Source organism: Aquila chrysaetos, chromosome W (assembly GCF_900496995.4).
Source record: "Aquila chrysaetos chrysaetos chromosome W, bAquChr1.4, whole genome shotgun sequence".
Classification (NCBI taxonomy): Eukaryota; Metazoa; Chordata; class Aves; order Accipitriformes; family Accipitridae; genus Aquila; species Aquila chrysaetos.
The window spans coordinates 5,197,691-5,218,779 of NC_054457.1; the positions used below are offsets into that span (position 1 = coordinate 5,197,691).

General features: G+C 45.4%; 1 protein-coding gene across 2 annotated transcripts in view; it reads left to right on the plus strand.

Annotated features, from left to right (window-relative positions):
- Nucleotides 1-21,089, plus strand: part of LOC121232769 (probable global transcription activator SNF2L2) — a 192,437-nt gene that overhangs the window by 106,508 nt on the left and 64,840 nt on the right. For both annotated transcript variants that reach the window (XM_041121185.1, XM_041121186.1), the window contains exons 25-26: nt 4,884-5,111; nt 12,401-12,478. In XM_041121185.1, coding sequence (XP_040977119.1) covers nt 4,884-5,111; nt 12,401-12,478 — 306 coding nt within the window. The remainder of the gene's footprint in view (nt 1-4,883; nt 5,112-12,400; nt 12,479-21,089) is intronic.

The window sequence follows — 21,089 nt, forward strand, 5'->3', positions numbered from 1 at the left end:
CTCATTTTCCTTCTATTTTCTCCCCATCCCACAGGAGAGGGGAGCAAGCGAGTGGCTGTGTGGGTGCTTGGCCATTGTCTGGGGTCAACCCACCACAGTCCTTTTTGGTGCCCCACATTGTGGTGGATCTGTTGTCCTAAAAGCGGATTCATTACCTGGTGTGCAATAGACCAATCTCGCACACTCAGGAGAGATATTGCTTTATTCTGTGCAGGGTGCTCGGTGGACTTTCCACAAATCAAGCACACCAGATTCATCAGGTGTGTCCCTTTTATACAGTAACAATTGCATCTAATTTATTAAACTACTCCTACCTAATACATATTGAAACTATCTATCTAATGCATATGCATAGCATTATGTAACCATGACACATCAGATGCCTTCTCTGCATGCGCGGGGGTCTTCGGTGGTCGTTTGAGGAGGTATCCCCCCTCACTTTGACCGCTAAGTTGCTCTGTATCGGATCAGTGGTTCTTTTTCCTGCCAAGAGGGACGCACCATCAATCAGGAAGAATGGAAAGGATCAGAATTGGTGCTCCAGGTGAGGCACCATTAAACAGGAAGAATAGAAAAGATCAGAATGATCTTGGCTAACTAACTTAATTTAAAACAGGACTTTCTAATCTACCACAGGATTTTCTGTATCTGGCATCAGATTGACCCCAGCCAGCAGCTAAGCACCCACACAGTCTCTTGCTTACTAGCCCCTTAGCGGAATGGGGGAGAGAATCAGAAGGCCAAAAGGGTGAAAAGTCCTGGGTTGAGCTAAAGATAGTTTAATAAGTGAAGGAAAGATATAAAAGAGACATTGGAAGAAACAAGCATGCCCAAGACATCAATACCTGGCTCCAGGACTGGTGCCTCTGCCAGAACTTTGGTTTTTATAACCTTGAAAGAGTCTTCGAGGCACAAGGTATGCTGGGGCCTGACAGGATCTACCTGTCCCGATGGGGGAAATGCATCTTTGCTCATAAGCTGGCAGGACTGATTGAGAGGGCTTTAAACTAGAATCAGTGGGGGAAGGGAATACTAAGAGGATTGCCGAAGGTAAACCAAGGGTTGGCACGGCATCGCTTGAGGCTGGCAATGCTAGTGGGAACATTTATGCTGCTCCTGGGAGCATGGAGGGCTTAGGAGCACATCTGAAATGCCTGTACACCAATGCACGCAGTATGAGAAACAAACAGGATGAACTGGAAGCGTTGGTCCATTCCCAGAGCCATGTTGTCATTGGTATTAGTGAGACTTGGTGGAATGAGTCCCACGACTGGAGCGCTGGGATGGATAGCTACAGGCTGTTCAGGAGGGATAGGCAGGGCAGGCGAAGTGGAGGAGTTGCACTGTATGTAAGGGAGAGGTTTGATTGTACAGCCCTCACAGTTAGCAGTGATGTGGTTGAGAGCCTCTGTGTGAGGATTAGGGGGATGGAAAACAAAGCAGATGTCATTGTGGGTGTCTATTGTCGATCGCTCAGCCAGAATGATAGCACCGATAAGTTATTCTGTAGGCAATTAGGAGAAATCTCTGGATCGGTAGCCCTTGTCCTTATGGGAGATTTCAACTTCCCAGACATCACCTGGAATATCATACTGCTGTGACAAGCAAGCCTGGCAAATTCCTGAAGTTTGTGGAAGAAAATTTCTTGTCACAAGTACTCAGTGAGCCAAATAGGAAAGATGCCCTCCTAGACTTGCTGTTTGTGACTAGAGATGGACTCGAGGGAGATGTGATGATAGGTGGCTGTCTTGGCCACAGTGATCACAAAATGGTTGAGTTTAAAATTTTCGGTGTAACGAGGAAAAAGGTCAGCAGAGTTGCTACCCCTGCATTTCAAGGGAGCAAACTTTAAGCTACTCAGGGAGCTACTTAACAGTGTCCCCTGGGAATCTGCTTTGAGGGCTTAGGGGTCCATGAGAGCTGGTCAGTTTTTAAGAACCACCTTTTAACAGCACAGGAGCAGGCAATCCCATGGCGTCGCAAGTCAAGCAAGCGGGGCAGAAGACCAGCTTGGCTGAACAGGGAACTCCTCTTGGAACTCAGGTGGAAAAAGAAATTGTATGATCTCTGGGAGCGAGGTCAGGCTTCGCAGGAAGATTACAGAGCTGTGGTTCGCATATGCAGGGAGAAGACATGAAAGGCCAAAGCTGAACTAGAGTTGAAACTGGCCAGAGTTGTGTCAGACAACAAGAAAGGCTTTTTTATGTATGCTAATAGTAAGAGGAGGTCCAAGGAAAACATTGGACAGATACTTGTTGAAGATGGTCACCTGACAAATAGGGATGAAGAAAAAGCAGAGGCATTCAATGCATTCAATGCTTTTTTTGCCCCAGTCTTAAAATCAATGATAGACCTTGGGCTGCCCGGTCCTCTGAGTTGGAGGACCACGACTGCGGAAACAGTACCTTTCCATTTGTGGACACTGAAATTGTAAGGGACCGGCTGTATCAGCTGAATGTTCATAAGTCCATGGGGCCTGATGGGATTCATCCCAGAGTACTGAAGGAGCTAGCGAACGCTACAGCAGGACCCCTCTCGATCATCTACCAAAGGTCTTGGGAGTCCGGGGAGGTCCCTGCTGACTGGAAGCCAGCCAATGTTATTCCAATTTACAAGAAGGGCGTGAGGGAAGACCCAGGAAACTACAGACCTGTTCGTCTAACCTCGGTTCCTCGAAAAAATTATGGAGAAGATCATACTGGGTGCTATTGAAAGGCATTTAAAGGACAATGGGATGATTGCATCAGGCACAGCCAACATGGGTTCACAAAGGGAAAGTCCTGTTTAGCAAATTCAATATACTTCTATGATAAGGTGCCTCGCCTAGTGGATGAAGGGAAGGCAGTGGATGTAGTTTTTCTGGATTTTAGTAAGGCTTTTGATGCTGTCCCTCACAGCATCCTTCTGGACAAGTTGTCCAACTGTGAGATGACCAGGTTCACAGTCCACTGGGTGAAGAACTGGCTGAATGGCAGGGCTCAAAGGGTTGTAGTGAATGGGGCTACATCTGGCTGGCGACCGATCACCAGCGGTGTTCCTCAGGGCTCAATTCTAGGGCCAGTTCTGTTCAATATTTTTATCAGTGATCTGGATGCAGGAGTTGGATGCACCCTTAGGAAGTCTGCTGATGATACTAAATTGGGAGGTGCTGTTGACTCTCTTGAGGGACGAGAGGCCTTGCAGAGGGATCTGGATAGATTGGAGCATTGGGCAATCATCAATGGCAGGAACAAATGCTGGATTCTACACCTGTGATCGAGTAATGCTGGACACAAGTATAGACTGGGAGAGGAGTGGCTGGAGAGCAGCCCTGCAGAAAGGGATCTGGGGGTGCTGGTTGGCAGTAGGCTCAATAGGAGTCAGCAGTGGGCCCTGGCAGCCAAGACAGCAAACCTCATCCTGGGGTGCATTCAACACAGCATAACCAGCCGATCAAAAGAAGTGATTATCGCTCTGTATTTAGTGTTGGTGTGGCCTCACCTTGAGTATCGTGTGCATTTCTGGGCCCCACAATTTAAGAAGGATGTTAAGGTACTTGAATGCATCGAGGAGGGCAACAAAGCTGGTGAAAGGGCTGGAAGGCATGTCCTATGAGGAGTGGCTGAGGACACTGGGTTTTGTCTAGTTTGGAGAAAAGGAGGGCTGAGGGGCAACCTCATTGCTCTCTACAGCTTCCTGAGGAGGGGAAAGTGGAAAGGGAGGTGCTGATCTCTTCTCCCTGGCATCTAGTGATAGGACACGTGGGAATGTGTCAAAGCTGCGTAAGGGGAGGGTCAGACTCAATATTAGGAAAAATTTCTTTACTGAGAGGGTGATCAAACACTGGAACAGGCTTCCTAGAGAGGTGGTTGATGCCCCATGTCTGTCAGCATTTAAGAGGCATTTGGACAATGCCCTTAATTAGATGCTTTAAGTTTTGGTCAGCCCTGAAGTGGTCAGGCAGTTGGACTGGATGACTGTTGTAGGTCCCTTCCAACTGAACTGTTCTGTTCTGTTCTATTCTATTCTATTCTACTCTACCTTGGAAGCTAACACACATATACACACACACCCCCCCACCCCCACCCCCCCCCACCCCCCCACTGCCCAGTTTTTATTGCTGAACATGACATTATGTGGCATGGAATATCCCTTTGGCCCGATTCAGGTCAGCTGTCTCAGCTGTGTCCCCTCCCAACTTCTTGTGCACCCCCAGCCTACTCCCTGGAGGGGCAGAGTGAGAAACAGAGAAGGCCTTGACGCTGTGCAAGCACTGTTCAGCAATAGCCAAAACATTGCTGTGTTATCAACACTCTTTTGGTGAAAAATCCATATCACAGCACCATCCCGGGACAAGCCCCCAACAGGCTGATATGAAGAAAGTTAACTCCATTCTAGCCAGACCCAATACATAAAATTACTAATGCATTTAAGATATTCAGAAATAGTGGTTTGCTTTAGTTACACAGGTTTATATCTGGACTTTATAATATATACCTAGTTATATCGTTGCCGCTGTTCTTGTACCTGGACTAGAGAGTTGCTTTACTTCAGGGTTCCTTTCTGGCCTGAAAGGCCATGAACTCTGAGTGGCAGAGAAGAATTACATACTGTGGCCTATCTTGGTCACTTACTGCACATGCTTTCAAGCAGTGTTTGACTTACTGCATTCACATTGTACAGAGCATGCACATATTTTTTCCCTCCAGTTTGCCTGCCTGGGTCTGATGAACTCCCAAGAAGGAGGATAATCAGGAATGAGCTAGAGAAATTGTGGTGGGCTGTAGCTTGAACGCTTCTTTTTGTTATGCTGATAAAACCCAACATTACGGTGTCCTTTAAGCAGGGAGTGATTTGTGTAGCACAGTTACGTTACGCATCATTCCATATTCTTTGCCTAATAGGATTTGCAGGCCCAAGACCGAGCTCATCGAATTGGTCAGCAGAATGAGGTTCGAGTCCTGCGACTGTGCACTGTGAACAGTGTGGAGGAGAAGATACTCGCTGCTGCAAAGTATAAACTGAATGTAGATCAAAAAGTTATTCAGGCTGGAATGTTTGATCAGAAATCTTCAAGCCATGAGCGGAGGGCTTTTCTACAGGCTATATTGGAACATGAGGAAGAAAACGAGGTAAGGCAGTTAAAAACAATCAAAGAGAAGATGTTTCAGTTGGTGCTTGGGAAGCAGCTATATAACTGGTAGGCGAGAGTGCAGTTTGAGTGCAGCTTGGGACTGCTTGAGACTGCAAGCTATTATATAATTTCCTTACAAGAAAACAACTCTATTCCTAAAGGATATTCTCATGAGAACTTGTTGCTGCACTTTTAGATAAAGGCGAGGCCATGCGGGTGGCGTAGTCAGGATACCAAGTGGAGCTGCCTGCAGGCTCCTCTGTTACAATGAGCTGTCTGAGTTTATCCTGTGGCCAAGGAATTTGTGCAGCACAACACAGGCCTGAAAGCCAAGCTGTACGTGCAGCGCAGCACAGGCCTGGGTCTACTCCCATTAACTGTTATGTGGATCACTAACTCCTAAACGTGCAATGGTTTCTCAGTCAGGATCTCTACATTTCACCCCTTGATCCACATACAGCTTACCTTTAGCAAAGATATATTGTAAGTTACAGATTATATTAATAACATACAGGCTTCTCAAGCCCTAAGTACGAGCCCCAATAGAGCAGACAGCCTGTTCAAGATCCCTAACTCCTCGAATACAATGTCTTCCGCAAGGCTCCCAATACAGCTGTGTAGCATGGGGAAGGATGGGCAGGAGGTGGTCTTCAGAGACCCTACAGAGGCAAAAGCTTGCAAATGATGCAAAGGAGGTACATTTAGAGGCTGTGCGCAGAGGAGCATAAAGCCCTCAGCAACCTGGTCCAATCTCGTAGCTGACCCTGCTTTGAGGAGGAGGTTGGACTAGATGACCTACTGAGGACCCTTCCAACCCAATTATCATGTAATCTTATGACCAGTAGATGGAGACTCCTGTGTCAGGGAAGACCTGAAGCTTCTGACTTCTGGCAACAGAAGGAAGACTCCTTTCTCTGCCTTCAGATCTGCAATTACAGAACAGGTATAGTGACCTTGGAACAATTGAGGAGGAACAAGCTCTGTCAAGGGAGGCATCAGTCAACTGAGCCTATACCAAGTATCTACTCAGCACTGATGAGACCACATCTGGAGTACTGTGTCCAGTTCTGGGCTTCCAACTACAAGAAAGAAATGGACATACTAGAGTGAGTCCAATGAAGGGCCACTAAGATAATTAAGGGATTGGAGCACCTGACATAAGGAAGAGGCTGAGAGAGCTGGGATTGTTTAGCCTGGAGAAGAGAAGGCTCGGGGGGGGGGGGGGGGGGGGGGGGGATGATATCTTATCAGTGTGTCTAAATACCTGATGGGAGGAAGTAAAGAAAATGGAGCCAGACTCTTCTCAGTGACAGGACAACAGGCAATGGGCACAAACTAAAATACAGGAAATTCCATTTAAACATAAGAAAAAAAACCCTCTTTTTTACTGTGAGGGTGGTCAAACACCAGAGCAGGTTGCCCAGAGAGGTTGTGGAGTCTCTGTCCTTGGAGATATTAAAAACCCAACTGGACATGGCCCTGAGGAACCTGCTCTAGTTGACCCTGTTGGGGGGGGGCTGTTGGACTAGACAATCTCCAGAGGTCCCTTCCAACCTCAACTATTCTGTGATTCTGTGATTCCTTAAAGGAGTCTAATTTTCATATCACCTCCAAACAATTCAACAAAACAATTAACTATCTTAATTAAGATAACAGTATTTTTGCATGCATAACACACCTCTCGGCTTAAACAGAATAACTGTCAGATCCTGATATAATTTCTGTGGCTTAATGAGTTGTCTTAGGTTATTGAAAGGTTTTGTCATCTGTAGTTCTTTATTTTAGGCTTTCAAAATACTTAACTATTTTTAATAAAATTTAAGCAAAACCTTTGTGAATATCTGCCAGAATCTTTCCATATTAAAAGAAATTCCTTCAGTAGTCATTAAATCTATTGCATTGAAAGCAGTTAAAACTGTGAAATAATAAAGCTAATACATTTTTTACATTCACTGTGATACAGGTTTGACTTATACCATTACTTCACATGTTCATACAATTCTTTCCAGTGTGACATATATTAAAAGCAATGTTGCTGCTCCCTATCATTCAGTTACAAACATGCCTTTTTGTAGGATTGAAACCTCTCTGAAATGCATTCTGGGAATGCTCCCAAAGAGGGTACTGAAGGTGTCATCAGTTAAAACAGCTTAATATGTGATATGTTGCATCAGTATTATTTGTCGTATACTTCTCACAATTTTCGCTTGCATTTTTTACTAGACATTTTTTACTAGACTAGATTTAAAAATTACACATGCTTTCTCTTCTAGGTCTGCACATTTCTGGGTTTACAGAAAAATATGATAAAATTGAAGGAAAAAAATATTATTGAGTAATTCAAGATGATTGTAAATGCACACACATTGAGAGGAAGAGAGAGAGTTTCACTAGTTCAGAATCCAAATATTTTGTACTTCTTGTATTCTTTTGCAGGATTTTTGGGGCAGCTTTTAATAGTTTACTTAATGAAGGGTTTTTATGCATGTGATTTTTTCATTGTTGTTAGGGTTGGTGTTGGGTTTTTTTTAACTCTCAAATTTCTTCTATTCCCCTCCACTTCTTATTTTCATTTCTTCCCATACACACATGCGTTCAAGTATATGCACACCCACAAAATATTTAATGAGTTCTTTTAAAAAAAAGAACAGCTAGCTTTTTCCAAATATTGAATGTATGAAATATTGGTGGGGAGGGGAACCAACAGTTCCAGAGCTTATGCTGCCAGAACACTATCACTTTTCTAACTGCTTTACTTATTTCATGTTTGAATTACAAATTACACGAGTATTTAGTGAGAGCTGAAGTGGTAATCATACTTTTTTCCTGAAGTGTAGAAATCTTACCAATGGAAGGAAAATGGGATGCATAGATATAGATGCAGGCCTCTTTTTTGATTATTTTGAAAATAAAAGACTGTAGAAAGTTAATTTTGAGGTACTATATACTGCATTCTACTCCACCTCCATTTTAGTGAGTACAAAACATTTATTGTCATGTCAAACCCTTAACTGTAGGTTTACAATATACTGTAACACAGATTCAGTAAATGTTTTAAGGTTTTTATGTGGGAACCAAACTAAAGTTTGTAGCTTTGATTTACCTGTCCTGTTATGAAATTTAAAATGCCATGTACTTTCAAAATAGTTGCTGTATTTGGAGAGAGGAACTGAGCATTATGGAGCCTGATCATGTTAAATATGGGCACCGTAGCTCTTCAACATTTATGTTTTCAGTTGAATCCTAGAGTTTTGGTTTATTTTGCCAATGAATGTTTTTGATTTTATGAAATAACTTTTTGTCAAAAAGACAGATCTTCACCAGACCCACTCCTTAGGGAAGTCTGCTGCCTCCCTGGGGCTTGGGTCAAAGACGTTACGAGAAAACTTCCTACCCTGGTACGGCCCTTGGATTATTATCCATTATTGCTTTTTCATGTAGGCAGCGATGAAGTTGCAATAAGAAGTCCAAGGGCGATCAAAAGAGACTTCAGGGCCTTGAGATGACTGGTTAAGGGATCAGGAGCACAAGTAGTGTTTTCCTCTATCCTTCCAGTTGCAAGGAATGTTGTTGGAAGAAACAGGAAGACCCAGTTGATCAATACCTGGCTCCGTGACTGGTGTCACCGGCAGAATTTTGGGATTTTTGACCATGGGTCAGTCTACACGACACCAGGCCTGCTGGCAACAGATGGGGTACACCTTTCTCAAAGGGGGAAAAGGATCTTTGCGCAAGAGTTAGCAGGGCTCATTGAAAGAGCTTTAAACTAGATTTGAAGGGGAAAGGGATAAAACCAGGCTCACTACAGATAAGCCATGGGATGGCATGCCAATGTTTGCGGGACAGTGTGCTAGCGAGGTCCTTCGGTCTGCTCCACGATGTGCTGAGTACACTGGAGCACATTTGAAATGTCTCTATACTAATGCGCGCAGCATGAGGAATAAACAAGAGGAGCTAGAAGCTTTGGCCGAGTCCCAGAGCTACGGCATCATTGGCATAAGCAAAACCTGGTGGGATGAGTCCTGTGACTGGTGTGCCATGATGGACTGTTATAGGCTCTTCAGGAGGGATAGGCAGGGCAGGCGAGGCGGGGGGGGGGGGGGGGCACTGTATGTAAGGGAGGGGTTGGATTGTATGGCACTTGCAGTTGGCGATGACACGGTTGAGAGCCTCTGGGTAAGGATTAAGGGGAAAACAAATAAAGTGGATGTTGTTGTGGGAGTCTACTATCGACCACCCAGCCAGAACGATGACATCGATGAATTATTCTACAAGGAATTAAGGGATATCTCTAGATCAGCTGCCCTTGTCCTTATGGGTGATTTTAACTTCCCAGACGTCAACTGGGAATATCATACAGCAGACACAAACAGGTCCAGGAAATTCCTGAAGCATGTTGAAGATAACTTCTTGGTGCAGGTACTAAGGGAGCTGACTAGGAAAGGTGCCCTCCTAGATTTGTTGTTTGCAAACAGAGAGGGACTCGTGGGCAAAGTGGTGATTGGTGGCTGTCTTGGCCACACTGAACACGAAGTAGTTGAGTTTCAAATTGTTGGTGATAGGAGAAAAACTGCCAGCAAAACTTTGACCCTGGATATGGGGAGAGCAGGCTTCGGGCTGCTGAAGGAGCTAGTTAGTAAGGTCCCCTAGGAATCTGCTTTTGAAGGTATTGGGGTCCATGAATGCTGGTCACTTTTTAAGAGCCATCAATTAAGAGTGCAGGAGCAGGCAATTCCAAAGTGTCGGAAGTCAAGCAAGCAGGGCAGAAGGCCGGCTTGGCTGAGCAGGGATCATCTTCTAGAACTTAGGCAGAAAAGGAAAGTGTACAGACATTGGAAGCAAGGACAGGCGACACGGGAGGACTACAGAGATGCTGTTCGCCACTGTAGGGAGAAAATTCACGTGGCCAAAGCTCGATTAGAGTTTAAGCTGGCCAGCACTGTGAAGGACAACAAAAAGGGCTTTTTAAAATATGTTAATAGCAAAAGGAGAATCAGAGATAACATTGGTCCATTGCTTGACAGGGTCAGTCACTTCACAAATAGGGACGTAGACAAAGCGGAGATGTTTAATGCCTTTTTCGCCTCTGTCTTCAACACCGATGATGGGCCCTGGGACCCCCGGAGCCCTGTGTTGGAAGACTGTGACTAGGGGGATGATAAACTCCCAGCCGACTCTGAACTTGTTTGAGACTTGCTGCTCCAGCTGGATGCACATAAGTCTATGGGGCCCGATGGGGTTCATCCCAGGGTACTGAAAGAGCTGGCCGATGTTATCACGGGACCTCTCTCCATTATTTTTCAATGGTCTTGGGAGTCTGGAGAGGTCCCAGACGACTGGAAGCTGGCAAATGTTGTCCCAATTTTCAAGAAGGGTAAGAAGGAAGACCCTGGTAATTACAGGCCTGTCAGTCTCACTTCAGTGCCTGGTAAAATTATGGAGAAGGTTATTCTGGGAGTTACTGAAAAACACTTGAGAGACAATGCAGTCATTGGTCATAGCCATCACAGGTTCACGAGGGGAAAGTCCTGCTTAACTAACTTAATTTCCTTTTATGACAAGGTCACCCATCTAGTTGATCAAGGGAAGCCAGTAGATGTGGTTTTTTTTTTTTTTATTTCAGCAAAGTTTTTGATACTGTCTCTCACGGTATCCTTCTGGACAAAACATCCAGCATACAGCTAGACAAGTCCATAATACATTGGGTGAGCAATTGGCTGATGGGTTGGGCTCAAAGAGTTGTAGTAAATGGGGTTACATCAGGCTGGCGGCCAGTCACCAGTGGGGTTCCCCAGGGCTCAATTTTAGGGCCAGTGCTCTTTAATGTTTTTATAAATGATGTGGACACAGGAATCGAATGTACATTAAGTAAGTTTGCCGATGATACTAAACTAGGAGGAGCTGTGGACTCCCTCGAGGGTAGAGAGGCCTTACAGAGAGATCTGGATAGACTAGAGAGCTGGGCAATCACCAACCGTATAAAATTTAACAAAAGCAAGTGCCGGATTCTGCACCTGGGACGGAGTAATCCTGGTTATACATACAAATTGGGGTACGAGAGGCTGGAGAGCAGCCCCGTGGAAAGAGATCTGGGGGTTTGGGTTGATGGCAAGTTGAATATGAGTCAACAGTGTGCTCTGGCAGCCAAAAGGGCCAACTGTGTCCTGGGGTGCATCAAGCACAGCACCACTAGCCGGTCGAGGGAGGAGATTGTCCCACTCTACACTGCACTGGTGCGGCCCCACCTCGAGTACTGTGTGCAGTTTTGGGCGCCTCAATATAAGAAGGACATCAAACTATTGGAGTGTGTCCGGAGGAGGGCGACCAAGATGGTGAAAGGTCTCGGGGGCAAGACTTATGAGGAGCGGCTGAGGTCACTTGGTTTGTTCAGCTTGGAGAAGAGAAGGCTGAGGGGTGACCTCATCGCAGTCTACAACTTCCTCAAGGGGGGCAGCAGAGGGGGAGGTGCTGATCTCCTCTCTCTGGTGACCAGCGATAGGACATGAGGAAATAGAATGAAGCTGCGTCAGAGGAAGTACAGATTGGACATTAGGAAAAGGTTCTTCGCTGAGAGGGTGGTCAGTCACTGGAACAGGCCCCCCAGGGAAGCGGTCATGGCACCAAGCCTGTCAGAGTTCAAGGAGCATCTGGACGACACTCTTAGCCATATGGTTTAGTTTTAGGTAGTCCTGCGAGGAGCAGGGAGTTGGACTCGATGATCCTTATGGGTCCCTTCTAACTCAAGATATTCTATGATTCTATGATTCACATCTCACTTTGTCAGTGGGCAGTGGTCTACGGAAATATGGATTGGGCAGGCTTTGTTGCTTTGTTTCTAGGAATATTTTTTTTTCAGGATCGTTTTCCTTCCTTCTGCTTTGACAGTAAAGACCTCATAGTGTAGAATGCTATTACTGGGGGAGTGCTGTAGAGCAGCAGAAGGGAAATGTGTATGTTTTAACTGAAAAACAAGCTGACAACTAACTGTGCTTGTGACCCTGAAAAAAACACAAACCAAAATTTCCTGGTTGCATGTTTGCTCACTTCCTCATTCTCAATGTATGAAAGTGATAAGAAGTCCTAATTGTCTCTTTGATTAAGTCTATTTTGTGTTACTTCTGAATCGATGAACAGCTAGGCACTTTCAAATTTTTAGTTTTCATTTGAGCATTTCACACTCCTTTTGAGAGAGAGAGAGATGTCAGTGCAACAGTGGCTCAATGCAAATGGTTGCCTCTCTTTGGACATTGCTTTGTATTTTTCTAATGCCTTTTTCTATTTAAATAGGAAGAAGATGAAGTTCCTGATGATGAGACTCTGAATCAGATGATTGCTCGGCGTGAAGAGGAGTTTGATCTCTTCATGGTAAGTGCATTATGATGATAAGTAGTATATCTTCTCTAGCCTTTTTAACACTTTTGTTTTGCTAAAGGTGTTATCCTTCTGTGATTCAAATGTTGGATTATTACTGTGGGAGCGAAAGGCTTCATTTTCTCACATTGTTCATCTGGGAAAAGGAAAGAATCTAAACAGGGAACAGCATCCTCACATGACAAACAAAATGCAGAAATCCCTGCTGAGTGGTACAGTGGAACACTCTCCATCCAGAGGAGGATTCATAGATGGTTTGATGGATTTAGACAGTGCAAAACGGATGATCACTGCTTGTCATGCTAATCCTACAGCATTTTTTTTGATGACTCCTCGCTTCTTGTACTCACACGTTACAGTATTAGCTAGGGCAAGTACAGGTATTTAACAAAATAGTAAGACAGGAGATTGATGGTGCTGTTTTCCTTTATTTGGGTTTGCTGAGGATTATGCCAAGGGCTCAGTTAGCTGTGTCTCTGCTACTAAAACTTTTGAACAGTTCTCAAAGCACACCTAGATGACAGTGGTTCAAATGCCACCAATCTATCTGTATTAGTACTTCCCTTGTTGTTAGCATTGATGGAATAATTACTAAAACACCAGTGTAAGTAATTGGCCTTTTGGCAATTATCCAACGTGGGGATTGCTGGAGGACCTATCAAAAATCAGTCCCTTATATTGATACAGCCACAGGAGCACACTTAAATAAATGTTGAAGGGAAACCGCCGTCCCCTATCTTTCTGCACTGGTGGGAGCAGGTTGATCTGTTCTCTAAAGTGAAGCGACACAGATACTCTCACATATGCATAAACATGCAAGTATATCAGGAAGTATCCATGGAGTCAATTGTTAACAGGAACCCCAGATATTACATTCTCACACCATCTCATTCTGTAAAACATAGTCTTTGTACAGCTATGCAAGTTACAAAACTTCAGGTGGACAGTTGGCAAAGGCCATGTTCCCTTATGTGGCAGTGCATTATGTTGTTATTGAAGTGCCAGTCTAGTCCTTTAGGTGCTAAGTTTTATTTAAGGAGTTAAGTTTTTCTCAGACAGCATTAAAGACTTGATGCACTGGAAGTGAATGCTTGCAGGGATCTCTATCATTTTTAAATTTCCCTCAATATAATTCAGATGTAAGGAGATTGGCAGGCCAGAGATCAAGAGATGATAATTTGATCCATAATTCAAAGGAATAATTTCAGCCAAATGTCTCCTTCCTGGCCTCCATCAAAGATGCTTGCTTCTGCACACTGTGTGGAATTTCCGGCTGTTGCTATATCCAACCTCACTAACTGAATGTGGAAGATGATAGATACACAGTGACTGATGTGAATGCTGTTGTGTCATACATCAGGGCTGAAAATGAAGTATCTGGAGTTCACTGTGCTGTAGAAATAGATTTGCTGCCTGAAACAGCATTTACGTGCTAAAGATCAAGAAAGAAAGAACCAAAGCATGGATTGAAACTCATTGTTTAATTGAAGACTCTTTAGAGGGAAAGATGCAAAGATAAGTAGCTCTAAGTGGAAGAAGTGCATCATTGGCTGTGCTTATTAAATCATGACACTCATTTATCACTCCCATCCACTAATTATGCAAAGGTTCTTCTTGAAATATGGCTAGTAAATTTTCATCTTCCCTGACGATGTCAATCAGTTGTTCTTGCAAACTAATTGGAAAGTGTTGCATTTTTATGTTTTTAACAAATGGGTACAAAACCCACTGAAACTCTTCATTTAGAAGATTTCTAAACAGGTTAGGAAATTCTGCTTCCAAGCTTTTTGAGTGTACAGATACGAGAGTTTTTATAGGTGACACACTTGCATCATTTTCAGCAACAAAGTCGCATAATGATGGAAACATTTCCAAAAAGCTGTTTTCAAAATGCTCTCTCCATAGCATGAGTTTCTTTCAAAAAGCAGTTACTTTCTCACGCCTTGTTAAAACGTTACCTTCACCTTGAAGGGACGCATTAAGTGTGTTTATTTTTTAAAAAATAAGTGCTAGGTAGCATACTACTGGCAGCCACTTGTCATCACAGAAAAGGTCAGCAAATTTGGAACACTTGTCTTTTTGTGAAAGAAAAATGCGTAACTCATCTTTAAGTTCAACAACTCCTTTAAGCACTTTGCCATGAGATAACCAGCGAACCTCTGTGTGGTACAAAAGATTTCCATGGTCACTCCACATCTCATTACAAAGTATTGTAAAGATTCTACTATTTACAGGTATTGTTTTTACAAACTTAACCACATTGATGGCATCGTGTAGCACTTTGTGCACTTCTGGCTCCAACATCTTTGCTGTAATAGCTTGCCTATGAATGAGGCAGTGGATGAGTTCCACATGTGGTTCTATCTCTGTAACCTTACCCCGGAATCCTTTTATTATTCCAGTCAAAGCAGCTGCTCCATCGGTGGTTACACTTGCACAGTTTTTCCACAAAGCATTGTTTTTTTATTAAAGAAGTCATTTACTGTCAGGAATATATCATCTCTGGTGCGTTTTTCCTTTAGTGGATCACAAAAAAGTAGTTCTTTGTGTATTTCATTCTTGAAACAGAATCTAGCAAATACCGTAAGCTGAGACATGTTAGAAACATCTGTACTTTCATCCAACTGCATAGCAACCCTCCCACGCTGTGTAATTTGTTCTAATACTTGTTTCTTCAAATCTTCAGCAATGATTTCTATGCATCCTTGTCGTGGTTTAACCCCAGCCGGCAACTAAGCACCACGCAGCCGCTCACTCACTTCCCCCCCCCCACCCAGTGGGATGGGGGAGAAAATCGGGAAAAGAAGTAAAACTCGTGGGTTGAGATAAGAACGGTTTAATAGAACAGAAAAGAAGAAACTAATAATGATAATGATAACACTAATAAAATGACAGCAGTAATAATAAAAGGATTGGAATGTACAAATGATGCACAGTGCAATTGCTCACCACCTGCCGACCGACACCAAGCTAGTCCCCGAGCGGCGATCCCCCCCCCCCCACTCCCCCCAGTTTATATACTAGATGTGACGTCACATGGTATGGAATACCCTGTTGGCCACTTTGGGTCAGCTGCCCTGGCTGTGTCCCCTCCCAACTTCTTGTGCCCCTCCAGCTTTCTTGCTGGCTGGGCTTGAGAAGCTGAAAAATCCTTGACTTGAGACTAAACACTACTTAGCAACAACTGAAAACATCAGTGTTATCAACATTCTTCTCATACCTAACTCAAAAACACCGTACCAGCTACTAGGAAGACAATTAACTCTATCCCAGCTGAAACCAGGACAGTATCCACCCCTTATTCTATACCATTGACGTCATGCTCAATTCCCATACCTTCAGTTACATCCCAGTCAATCATCATCACCTTTTCCGTCCCTTTGAAACATATAAACAGATATACATACATATATGTATGCACACACAGAGATATCATTCCTTTAGTTTATGGGTGGTGTTCATAAAATGTTCGTTGAGTTCATTTAGTTCCCGACTCTGGGCTCCATCTGTCATACCAGTCTTTCTGGGCAGGAGGGATGGTGCAAAGTCCTCTCAGTTGGCGGAGCAGGATTGGGCTTCAGTGTGGTGTGACGAGCAGGTGACATTGGACGCAGCAGGAGGATGGTGTGCACCGTTGGATTGTTGCATGCTGGAGTCAGTTCTGGTTCCATCACTACTGCGCTTCGCTCAGTTTTATCACAGTTCATTCTTGCTTGATCTAAGTGATTCTTACTCTAATACAATGGATATAGCATATAACAATTATAGTAATGATAACATACAGTAGCAGGGTTATATAGCAACTAATATCATGCAGTTTAATTCTGGCTATTCTCACCTAAAATCAAATCCCCTTGAGGCACACATCGGACTTCCCCATCTTCTCGCATCACCCACCAAGTGCACCCAGGCCCTTGAGCAAAAGCAATCTCACGAATGGGTTTGCCTTTGCCTGAGGCAGGAGTAACCCAGACTGTCTTCCCTAACATATTTTTGATGTGCACTACAGGGACTTCATCCCCTTCTACAGTACGTAAAAGTTCTGACTGGGCAGGGCCACCTCGATTGGCAGATCCTCTGGTGTTGACTAACCAGGTGGCTTTTGCTAAATGTGTATCCCAATGTTTGAAGGTTCCACCCCCCCATTGCTCTCAGTGTAGTCTTTAACAGTCCATTGTATCGCTCGATTTTCCCAGAGGCTGGTGCATGATAGGGGATGTGATACACCCACTCAATGCCATGCTCTTTGGCCCAGGTGTCTAGGAGGTTGTTTCGGAAATGAGTCCCGTTGTCTGACTCGGTTCTTTCTGGGATGCCATGTCGCCACAAGACCTGCTTTTCAAGGCCCAGGATAGTGTTCCGGGCGGTGGCATGGGGTACAGAATATGTTTCCAGCCATCCAGTGGTTGCTTCCACCCTTGTAAGCACATGGCGCTTGCCTTGGCGGGTTTGTGGGAGTGTGATATAGTCAACCTGCCAGACCTCCCCATATTTATATTTCAGCCATCGTCCTCCATACCACAGGGGCTTTAACCGCTTGGCTTGGTTAATTGCAGCACATGTTTCACATTCATGGATGACCTGTGCGATAGTGTCCATGGTCAAGTCCACCCCTCGGTCACGAGCCCATCTATATGTTGCATCTCTTCCCTGATGGCCTGAGGTATCATGGGCCCACAGAGCCATAAACAGCTCACCCTTATGTTGCCAGTCCAGGTCCACCTGAGCCACTTCAATCTTGGCAGCCTGATCCACCTGTTAGTTATTTTGATGTTCTTCAGTGGCCCGACTCTTGGGTACATGAGCATCTACGTGACGTACTTTTCCAAGCAGATTCTCTAGCTGGGACGCAATATCTTGTCACAGTGCGGCAGCCCAAATGGGTTTACCTCTGCGCTGCCAGTTGCTCTGCTTCCATTGCTGTAACCACCCCCACAGGGCATTTGCCACCATCCATGAGTCAGTATAGAGATAGAGCGCTGGCCACTTCTCTCTTTCAGCAATGTCTAACGCTAGCTGGATGGCTTTCACCTCTGCAAACTGACTCGATTCACCTTCTCCTTCAGCAGTTTCTGCGACTTGTCATATAGGACTCCATACAGCAGCCTTCCACCTCCGATGCTTTCCCACAATGCGACAGGACCCATCAGTGAACAGGGCATATTGCCTCTCATTTTCTGGCAGTTTATTATACAGCGGGGCCTCTTCAGCCCGTGTCACCTCCTCCTCTGGCAATGTTCCAAAATCTTTGCCTTCTGGCCAGTCCGTGATCACTTCTAAAATTCCTGGGCGACTGGGGTTTCCTATGCGAGCTCGTTGTGTGATCAGCGCGACCCACTTACTCCATGTGGCATCAGTTGCATGATGTGTAGAGGAGACCCTCCCTTTGAACATCCAGCCCAGCACTGGCAGTCGGGGTGCTAAGAGGAGCTGTGTTTCAGTACCAACCACTTCTGAGGCGGCTCGAACTCCTTCATATGCTGCCAATATCTCTTTTTCAGTTGGAGTATAGCGAGCCTCGGATCCTCGATATCCTCGACTCCAAAACCCCAGGGGTAGGCCTCGGGTCTCCCCAGGTGCTTTCTGCCAGAGGCTCCAGGTAGGGCCGTTCTCTCCGGCTGCAGTATAGAGCACATTTTTAACATCCTGTCTTGCCCGGACTGGCCCAAGGGCTACTGCATGAACAATCTCCCGTTTAATTTGTTCAAAGGCTTGTTGTTGCTCAGGGCCCCATTTAAAATCATTCTTCTTCCGGGTCACTTGATAGAGAGGGCTTACAATCAGACTGTAATTTGGAATATGCATTCTCCAAAAACCCAGAACACCTAAGAAGGCCTGTGTTTCCTTTTTATTAGTCGGTGGAGACATAGCTGCTCTTTTGTTGATCACGTCCATTGGGATCTGACGATGCCCATCTTGCCATTTTATTCCTAAAAACTGGATCTCCTGTGCAGGTCCCTTGACCTTACTTTCTTTTATGGCAAAACCAGCTTTCAGAAGGATTTGGATTATTTTCTTCCCTTTCTCAAAGACTTCTTCTGCCATGTTGCCCCATACGATGATGTCATCAATGTATTGCAGGTGTTCCAGAGCTTCACCTTTTTCCAGTGCAGTCTGGTTTAGTCCATGGCAAATGGTGGGGCTGTGTTTCCACCCCTGGGGCAGTCGATTCCAGGTGTACTGGACACCCCTCCAAGTAAAGGCAAACTGTGGCCTGCACTCCGCTGCCAAAGGGATTGAGAAAAACGCATTAGCAGTGTTAATTGTGGCATAACACTTGGCTGCCTTTGACTCTAGTTCGTATTGAATTTCTAGCATATCTGGAATGGCAGCACTCAGCGGGGGCGTAACTTCATTCAGGCCACGATAATCTACTGTTAGTCTCCACTCCCCATTAGACTTTCGCACTGGCCATATGGGACTATTAAAGGGTGAGCGAGTTTTGCTGATCACTCCTTGGCTCTCCAATATGCAAATCAGCTTATGGATGGGAAACAGGGAGTCTCGGTTGGTGCGATATTGCTGCCAGTGCACCGTCGTGGTAGCAATTGGCACTTGTTGTTCTTCAACCTTCAGCAACCCCACAACCGAAGGGTCCTCAGAGAGGCCGGTCATGGCGGACAGCTGTTCAATTTCCTCCATCTCCAATGCAGCTATACCAAAGGCCCAGTGGTACCCCTTTGGGTCCTTGAAATACCCCCTCCTGAGATAGTCTATGCCAAGGATGCACGGGGCCTCTGGACCAGTCACAATGGGGTGTTTCTGCCACTCATTCCCAGTTAGGCTTACTTCAGCCTCCAATACAGTTAACTCTTGGGATCCCCCTGTCACACCAGAAATACAGATGGGTTCTGCCCCTTTATAACTTGATGGCATTAGGGTACATTGTGCACCGGTGTCTACTAGAGTCTTATATTCCTGTGGGTCTAACGTGCCAGGCCATCGAATCCACACAGTCCAATAGACCCGGTTATCCCTTTCCTCCACCTGGCTGGAGGCAGGGCCCTTCTAATTCTGGCCAGAGTATCCAGTACTCACTTCTCATAAAATTGGCTCAGAAGTCCCTTCAAGAGGATCAGAAATGAGATCACACCTTCTACTGCGTCTGGGGGACTGCTCACGGGAAACTGGAGCGGCAGTTTTCCAAGAAGAATCCTCTTTTCTGGTTGCTTTTTCTCACAACTCCCGTACCTGTGCATCCAGGACTGAGGTAGGTTTTCCATCCCACTTCCTCATGTCCTCTCCATGGTCACGCAGGTAAAACCACAGGTTAGCCCATCGTGTGTACTTTCTCTCTCCTCTCTCTTGGGCAGAGGAATGCTTACTCCCAATAGCTGCGATGCAGGCCTGTACATGTGGGGAGGAGGACATATCTACTTTGAATTGCTGGAACTCTCGGGACAATTCCTCTACAGCCGAGACACAGGCCCGTAGGGAGGAAGAGAGACTTCCTTCTTATTGCTGGAGTTGGACAGCCAGTTTGTCCATGGCCTTCTTTCCAGGACGTTACTGCCAATGAGTTGGCATAGGTTGGTGGTGCACTTCGTAGAAACTTCCGCCACATGGGTTGTGTGCATTGGACTTCATCTGGATCTGTGGGTGACTGCGCATTTTCTGGATCATTATAAATCACCTCCAGCACGGCTAATTCCCTCAGGTACTGGATACCTCTCTCCATGGTGGTCCACTTGCCTTGGTGACATGTAACTTCATCCTTGAAGGGGTATCTTTCCTTCACACCTGACAGAAGTCGCCTCCAGAGGCTGAGGACTTGTGTTTTTCTCCCAATCACCTTGTCAATGCCCCCTTCCCTAGACAGAGATCCCAACTGCTTGGCTTCCTTACCCTCTAATTCCACACTACTGGCCCCATTATCCCAGCATCGGAGCAGCCAGGTAACAATGTGCTCACCTGGGTGGCGGCCAAAATCTTTTCGCATGTCACGCAACTCACTCAGGGATAGAGATCGGGTAATTATTTCAGGTTCTGCCTCTTTCTCCTGTTCTCGCAATGACCCTGGTTCACTTTCATCCCTCACTAAGTGAACCGATTTCTTTGTGTGTTTCTTTTTCTGTACAGGGGCGACTGATACTGGCACAGGTTGGTTCTCTGGTTTAGCTGCAGTACCTGTCGCCAGGGTAGGGGTAGCCATGCTGCCTGTTGCTCTGTTTTCCCTCTCTTCCCCCTGAGGGTGCTGCCTAATATCAAGCAGTGTTTGGTAGATACTGGCCAGGGCCCAGCACAGTGCGGTAAGTTGTGCGTCTTTGGAATAGCCACAGCATTTTTCTTTCAAATATTCTACCACTTCATGAGGGTTCTGTAGTTGTTCGGGAGTGAACTTCCAAGCCACTGGGGGTGAGAAGTTCTCTAGATACCTGCCCATATCCTCCCACATGCCGTGCCACCCATGAATATCCAGCCTTGGGGCACGTCTCTGGGTGGTACTCTTAAAAAACCTTTTTGTAGCCCTAAACAAGACCTGAAACATATTCAGGAGGCATAGCACTAACAGCACACTGGCTTGCGCATCCCAAGGATATTCAAAGTTCTCAAAAGCTGTTGTAATTAGCCGGAAGGAGAGAAGGGAGGTGAACGGACAGGGGGA